At 39.4% G+C, this 8,515-nt stretch overlaps 1 protein-coding gene across 1 annotated transcript in view; it reads left to right on the forward strand.

Annotated features, from left to right (window-relative positions):
* The window catches only part of LOC124802613 (zinc finger protein 771-like), a 159,540-nt gene extending 151,878 nt beyond the window's left edge, over positions 1-7,662 (forward strand). Inside the window, exon 4 of the mRNA XM_047263499.1 lies at positions 6,919-7,662. Within this exon, the coding sequence (XP_047119455.1) occupies positions 6,919-7,030 (112 nt within the window). The 3' untranslated portion in view covers positions 7,031-7,662. The remainder of the gene's footprint in view (positions 1-6,918) is intronic.
* The last annotated feature ends 853 nt before the right edge of the window (positions 7,663-8,515 follow it).

Here is an 8,515-nt window from a genome sequence, read left to right on the forward strand (position 1 = left end):
TGCTGTCTCTGACAGAATTACAATGTCATCGGCGAACCTCAAAGTTTTTATTTCTTCTCCATGGATTTTAATACCTACTCCGAATTTTTCTTTTGTTTCCTTCACTGCTTGCTCACTATACAGATTGAATAACATCAGGGAGAGACTACAACCCTGTCTCACTCCCTTCCCAACCACTGCTTCCCCTTTCATACCCCTCAACTCTTATAACTGCCTTTTGGTTTCTGTACAAATTGTAAATAGCCTTTCACTCCCTGTATTTTACCCCTGCCACCTTCAGAATTTGAAAGAGAGTATTCCAGTCAACATTGTCAAAAGCTTTCTCTAAGTCTACAAATGCTAGAAACGTAGTTTTGCCTTTCCTTAATCTGGCTTCGAAGATAAGTCGTTGGGTCAGTATTGCCCCACGTGTTCCCATATTTCTATGGAATCCAAACTGATCTTCCCCAAGGTCAGCTTCTACTAGTTTTTCTATTTGTCTGTAAAGAATTCGCGTTAGTATTTTGTAGCTGTGACTTATTAAACTGATAGTTCAGTAATTTTCACATCTGTCAACACCTGCTTTCTTTGGGATTGGAATTATTATATTCTTCTTGAAGTCTGAGGGAATTTTGCGTGTCTCATACATCTTGCTCACCAGATGGTAGAGTTTTGTCAGGACTGGCTCTCCCAAGGCTGTCAGTAGTTCTAATGGAATGTTATCTACTCCCGGGGCCTTGTTTCGACTCAGGTCTTTCAGTGCTCTGTCAAACTCTTCACGCAGTATCATATCTCCCATTTCATCTTCATCTACATCCTCTTCCATTTCTATAATATTGTCCTCAAGTACATCGCCCTTGTATAGACCCTCTATATACTCCTTCCACCTTTCTGCTTTCCCTTCTTTGCTTAGAACTGGGTTTCCATCTGAGCTTTTGATATTCATACAAGTGGTTCTCTTTTCTCTGAAGGTCTCTTTAATTTCCCTGTAGGCTGTATCTATCTTACCACTAGTGAGATAAGCCTCTACATCCTTACATTTGTCCTCTAGCCATCCCTGCTTAGCCATTTTGCACTTCCTGTCGATCTCATTTTTGAGACGTTTGTATTCCTTTTTGCCTGCTTCATTTACTGCATTTTTATATTTTCTCCTTTCATCAATTAAATTCAATATTTCTTCTGTTACCCAAGGATTTCTACTAGCCCTCTTCTTTTACCTACTTGATCCTCTGCTGCCTTCACTACTTCATCCCTCAAAGCTTCCCAATTATTCTTCTACTGTATTTCTTTCCCCCATTCCTGTAAATTGTTCCCTTATGCTCTCCCTGAAACTCTGTACAACCTCTGGTTTAGTCAGTTTATCCAGGTCCCATCTCCTTAAATTCCCACCTTTTTGCAGTTTCTACAGTTTTAATCTACAGTCCATAACCAATATATTGTGGTCAGAGTCCACATCTGCCCCTGGAAATGTCTTACAATTTATACCTGGTTCTTAAATCTCTGTCTTGCCATTATCTAATCTATCTGAAACCTGTCAGTATATCCAGGCTTCTTCCATGTATACAACCTTCTTTTATGATTCTTGAACCAAGTGTTAGCTAAGATTAAGTTGTGCTCTGTGCAAAATTCTACCAGGCGGCTTCCTCTTTCATTTCTTAGCCCCAGTCCCTATACACCTACTACGTTTCCTTCTCTCCCTTTTCCTTCCACTGAATTCCAGTCACCCATGACTATTAAATTTTCGTCTCCCTTCACTATCTGAGTAATTTCTTTTATTTCATCATACATTTCTTCAATTTCTTCGTCATCTGCAGAGCTAGTTGGCATATAAACTTGTATTAATGTAGGAGGTTTGGGCTTTGTGTCTATCTTGGCCACAATTATGCATTCACTATGCTGTTTGTAGTAGCTTACCTGCATTCCTATTTTTTTATTCATTACTAAACCTACTCCTTCATTACCCCTATTTGACTTTGTATTTATAACCCTGTATTCACCTGACCAAAAGTCTTGTTCCTCCTGCCACTGAACTTCACTAATTCCCACTATATCTAACTTTAACCTATCCATTTCCCTTTTTAAATTTTCTAACCTACCTGCCCGATTAAGGGATCTGACATTCCACGCTCTGATCCGTAGAACACCAGTTTTCTTTTTCCTGCTAATAACGTCCTCTTGAGTAGTCCCCGCCCGAAGATCCGAATGGGGGACTATTTTACCTCCGGAATATTTTACCCAAGAGGAGGCCATCATCATTAACCATACAGTAAAGCTGCATGCCCTCGGGAAAAATTACAGCTGTAGTTTCCCCTTGCTTTCAACCGTTCGCAGTACCAGCACAGCAAGGCCGTTTTGGTTAGTGTTACAAGGCCAGATCAGCCAATCATCCAGACTGTTTTTTGCCCCTGCAACTACTGAAAAGGCTGCTGCCCCTCTTCAGGAACCACGCGTTTGTATGGCCTCTCAACAGATACCCCTCCATTGTGGTTGTACCTACGGTACGGCAATCTGTATCGCTGAGGCATGCAAGCCTCCCCACCAACGGCAAGGTCCATGATAAATTGGTGAAAAATGTTTCAAGAGTTTTGCTAAAAATGTTTCCCCTTTATACAGTATATACTTATATATGATGTATATTTAAAAATAAAATATATTAAAAATATATACACATGTATATAAATGGGAAACGTTTTTAGCAAAAATCTTGATAAGTTCATGACTGATTTCCTTCAAATTTTTATGCAATACTGTAATAACTTTTCAGACAGTTATAGGCTATATATTATTAAGATACTTGTGGTATATAAATATATAAATAAAATCTATACTACTTTGCAAAGACAAGTAATTGCTTAATGTTGTTACCAAAATTTTATAAATTTCTTAACTGAATTAGTTCACATTTATACATGTAACTCTTATGAACATTTGGAGGAACTTAGGCTACTTATTTTTAAATATACAGCATATATAAGTATATACTGTATAAAGGGGAAGTATTTTTAGCAAAACTCTTGAAAAGTTTTTCACCAATTTACCTCAAATTTTTACTGACATAGTCTACATTTTTAAATCTGCATTGATGTGATAAAAGTCATGGATACCTCCCGACATCATAGAAAACCTCCTGTTGCAGCGTAGTGCAGCAACTCGATGTGACATGGACCCAACAAGTGTCAGAAGTCCCTTGCAGAAAGACTGAGCCAGGCAACATCTATAACTATCCATACATGCAAAAGTGTTGCCATTGGAGGATTTTGCGCACAGATTGACCTCTTGACTATGTCCCAATGATGTTCAGTGGGATTCATGTCAGACGATCTTGGTGGACAAATCATTCACTCGAATTGTCCAGCGTGTTCTCCAAACCACTTGCGAGCAGTTGTGGCCATGTGACTAGCTGCACTGTCATCCATAAAAAATTTATTGTTGTTTGGGAACATGAAGCCCATGACTGCCTGCAAATGGTCTCCAAGTACCCAAATATAACTATTTCCAGTCAGTGATCAGTTCAGTTTGACCAAAAGGCCCAGTCCATTCCATGTAAATACAGCCCACACCATTATGGAGCCACCACCAGCTTGCACAGTGCTTTGTTGACAACTTGAGTCTTTGGCTTCATGGGGTCTATGCCACACTCTAACCCTATCACCAGCTCTTACCAACTGAAATCGAGATTCATCTGACCAGGCCATAGTTTTCCAGTCACCTGGGGTCCAACCGATTTGGTCACTAGCCCAGGAGAGGCATTGCAGATGATGTCATGCTGTTAGCCGAGGCATGTGCGTCATTCATCTGCTGCCATAACCCATTAACACTAAATTTCACTGCACTGCCCTAATGAGTATGTTCATTGTATCTCTCACGTTGAGTTCGGCAATACTCCAAATTGTTGTTGATGGTTTTCCTATTACTAGCACTAAAATTGCAGCTTCAGTAACCACAGATGCTGTTTTAATTTAGTTGTTTTGTTTGTACAACACAGCTGGCTGGACAAACCTCCGAGCCAAGCTTCTGATCATTTGAGAAATTATTTTGCATTATGAAATTGTATTTATATTTGGGATGGAGTGCTGCTGCTGCTGCCTACAGAGGACCCTGCTCTTTGGGTTGTAGTCCCGTCCTCCTTTCAGCATGAGGTTGTGCTTTTATTATATACGGATACACTGGTGTGTGTTGTGTACAAAAACATTAGCACATAGTCTTTCAGCCAGGAACTGTAGAGGAAATAGTCCGAGTTGTTGCAACCTGACCACATCGTGCCAACCATCAGGTGGCTCCCCATGCTTCTTTATGACTGTGGCCGGATTCACAGCAGCCTTGGGAATGAATTCATGTTGACTTTGTGGGACCATTTTTGCATTTCTACTGGCTTGTTGTAATTTATGTTTATCTTAAGTTTCCATATATGGTGCATTGTCTGTCTGCTTTTGTGGCAGCAACAATTTCCTCTTTGTCAAAAACTTTTGCATGTAACGTCTTCCATATACTTTAGTTACTGACAACTGTGCCCCACTGCATACTCTTAACAAAAATCTGAGCTTACGGAATATGTTCTCAGATATTTGGGTGGCTCGAAGACTTAAATAATAGAACCCGGTACATTGTCCAGGATGGCAAGTGTATGTCAGAGACAATGGTATTGTCAGGAGTGCCTAGAACCACTCTTGTTCTCTGTATACATAAACAATCTGATAGACAGGATGAGGAGCAATCTGTGACTATTTGCTTATAATACTGTGGTGTATGGGAAAGCGTTATCAATTAATGTCTGGAGGATACTGGATGATTTAGACAGAATTTCTGCATGATGAGATTAATGGCAGCTTGCTCTAAATATGGAAAAATTGAAGGTAATGCAGATGATTAGGAAGACAATCCTGTCATGTTTGAATACAGTGTGTGGTGTGCTGGTATACACAGTCGCATTGGTTAAATACCTAGGCATAAGATCGCAAAGCGAAATGAAATGGAACACGCACATAAAGTCAGCAGTAGGGAATGTGAATAGTCTACTTCAGTTTATTGAGAAAATTCTAGGAAAGTGCAGCTCATCTATAAAGTAGATCACACATAGAACAATAGAGTGATCCATTCTTGAGTAGGCCCTATTGTTCAAGTGTTTTGGATCCCCACTAGGTCTGATTAAAGGAAGACATCAAAACAGTTCAGAGGCTTGCTACAATTTTTGTTGAGTATTGTGGACATGCTCTGTAAACTCAAATGGGAATTCCTGGAGGAAAGACAATGTTCTTTTTGCAAAAAACTTTTGAAGTGTTTAGAGATCCAGCAATTGCAGCTCAATGCTGACTAATTCTTCTGCCACTAACGTACATCTCGCATAAGGACTGTGAAGAGAAGAGAAGAGAAATTGGGGCTTGTATGGAGCTGTATAGGCAGTCATTTTTACCTCACTACATTTGCAGGTGGAACTGGAAAGAAACGGCTAGTAGTGGTACAGGGTTTTATTAATTCTGTTCTTTGAGCAAACTAAAAGCTGGGTTCCAAGCCTTACTTAGTTGACGATGGCCATCTTGACTCAGAAGTGCATTAAATACGCAGACTTCCACTGATCCCTGTAAGAAACAGCCCCATAAGGTTCTGACATGCCATCACACCTCAGCACTCTCGCAGTTCATGCTGTGTCCAGAGGAGGGATCTGTGAAGTGAAATGCTGCACCAATTAAGGGCAGAACTCACACTCAAGACATATGTACTGTGGTTAGTACAATGTGGGTGTAGATGTATATATAGAAGATAAAAACCATTTCTACTTTTCACACATATAAAATCAGTGTTCTGTATTCCATCATCTTTCGGCTGTGCATCCAGGATAGTACTAATGTTGTTTACTAATCTGATATTCTTGTCAGTTTTAAGCTGCCCCCATACTATTTGTTGATTTTTAGTTGATTATTAATTGCTATAACCTGGCTCTTTGGAAAATATTAAGCACTGGACTGTCACAAGTGGCCAGGGTTCAGAGAACAACTTACCCCAAGGTACATGCATCATTAATTAAAATTCTGACTGTGAGTATACAGCAAATGCCCTGCCTGTTCTTGTACACTGTTCTATAATTCATTCCCTATCAAAATGTTTTAATAATAAAGAAGGAGGTTACAATATGTGAACATTTTTGTAAAACACAGCTATTTTATTCTACTTTAAATTCAGGCAACATGTCCCCACTTGTTTAGATTACATTCATACTATAGTTACAGTCACTCATCTGTCATTAACTTATATGAGTTTACTATTGCCGATTCCTTGCTGTTTGATCATCTTTTCATTATATAACAACTACCCTGATATGGAATTAATGCTGTGCTTCAAAATTCTCACTCTGCTCACACACATACGCATCCTACTCTTGTGGTGGCTTGGGCAAGACTCTGTATAATCTTTCCACAAAATACTTCACTGTTATGTGTGATCGCGGGAAACACGGGCACTTGAGATCTGCCCTGCAAACATGCTCTGGCTCAACCGACTCACTCCTTCATGCCAAACAATCTACAGGCACCAGTCTCTCCCTTCTAGAGGTATGGGGCATCTGTGTCAGCAATGCCACAGTGCTGTAGCAAAGACGTGTAAGGGTAGATTAGATCCTTCAAGTGTAGGATCGATATCTGTACCCTTACACCATGTACATTCTAAGAATCTGTAGGTTTCACTTTGTCACGAAGGCACTGTATAGATTATTTACATAGATGTAGTGTTGTCAGTATTAAATGTCAGTAATTGAAATTTACTGATGTTAATATTACTGGTTACTGACATATATTGTTACTTCTAATAATGATAGATGACAACTCCTTACAGTTACTGCCCTAGAATAATATTTCAGTATCATATGTTAATTTATCAACTTAACAACATCTCTTTGTTATGTGTTCCACTATGATGTTTACAAAGGTTGTATTAACTCTGTTGCAGGCACATGCAGTCCCACAGCAGTGAGCGATCTTTCTCCTGTCCTGTGTGTAACACACATTTCACACAGCTGTACATCCTCCTGACACACCTTCATGAAAAACATTCTACTTAACAATGATGATCACATGTCGTTGTGAGAGCACAACACAAAATGTGTAAAAATGCAACAGTTACCATGGACACTACATCATATTTACTGATGTGTTTAATGATGTCCATGTAATGACACAGGCACTGATCACTGTAAGTTAAGGGTACTTATCCCTTAAATAGGCTGGAGATACAGAGAGAAAAACCAACTGATTAGCCATTCACTTGTGTGTTACTAGATTTTCGAGGTAATTTAGGCACACTGTGATAATATATTATCAGACAGTTTGGTACATATCCTCTTTTCTCTAGCAAGCATTGTGATTTGCAAAGCTTTCCCACATTTCTTTGCAAATCACAAAATCATAAATGACAGATGAGTGTCTCCTCTTTTGCTTATATTCCAGGCATTTGATTGCAGTAACATACAAGTCTAAGTGCACATATAGCATGCAAATAGCATGCAAAATACTAAAATTTACGTAGCCACAGGGGACCATACAGATAACCTGGTCTGTAATGACTTAAAAGTTGCTGGAAGTTATCTGGACATAAAAAGCTTTGCTGAGGAGAAAGGTACAACAGTAACTGTAGTTCTACTAGTTCTGCAAACTAATGGCAACAATACAATAAATAATTATTTATGGCCATTGATTTTGTTTTTCTTTGAAAGTGGGAGAAACAAAGTGAGACAAAGCATATCCAAGTGAGTTTTTTCAGAAACTACAGCCAAGGTTATTAGCAGTGGAGCAGACAAGAGAAAACAGGTAATATGGTGCAACTCTGAGAGTGTAAGTATAAAAAAAAAAAAGTTCAAGGTACCAGTAGAAGTAGTTCACAGTTATCACAACTATAGACCGAAAAGAAAGGAGAAACCTGCAACTTTTACAGTGGTTAATCAAATAGTAGATAAAAAGAAAATATCAGCTGTAAAACACACAAGGTGCCTCACACTTTGTTTTGTTCTGTCTCATACTATATTTCAGAGTAACTAAAGCAAAGAGTGGAGCTATGTGCTACATACTGCAGTAGATTCATCTCTCTTATCAATGTCTCATATAGTCAGTAAAAAAGAAAAAAAGCCTTCTAAAGAAGTGAGAGTATTGCCATCTTGAGGTGTCGAGTACTCTGCCAGTTACCAGCGTCATTCTTGCATGGTATTTCAACAGCATGACTCCAGGTGCTACCTGAGACTGCTCATCAAGTGGAATGGGTCTAGTATTTATAGCTACTCTCTTCCTCCCCCCATCGTCGATTCCAAGTGTTCCATCTGTGGTCTACTCCCACTGGCAGCATCCTTAGGCATTTCATTCTTGGTCTGTTGCAGTACCAGGTGTTCTCTCTGCAGTCTGCTCCCACTAAAATCATACTCAGGCATTCCCTCTTCGGCCTGGTGCATCAGGCCAAATGCTGGTGTGGCATCTGCAGTTCTATGCACATGTCTGCATGCTGGCATTCCGTTTTCAGTCCTTTGTGGTTCCAGGTATTCTCTTTGTAATTTGCTCCC

This window comes from Schistocerca piceifrons, chromosome 6 (assembly GCF_021461385.2).
Source record: "Schistocerca piceifrons isolate TAMUIC-IGC-003096 chromosome 6, iqSchPice1.1, whole genome shotgun sequence".
Lineage (NCBI taxonomy): Eukaryota > Metazoa > Arthropoda > Insecta > Orthoptera > Acrididae > Schistocerca > Schistocerca piceifrons.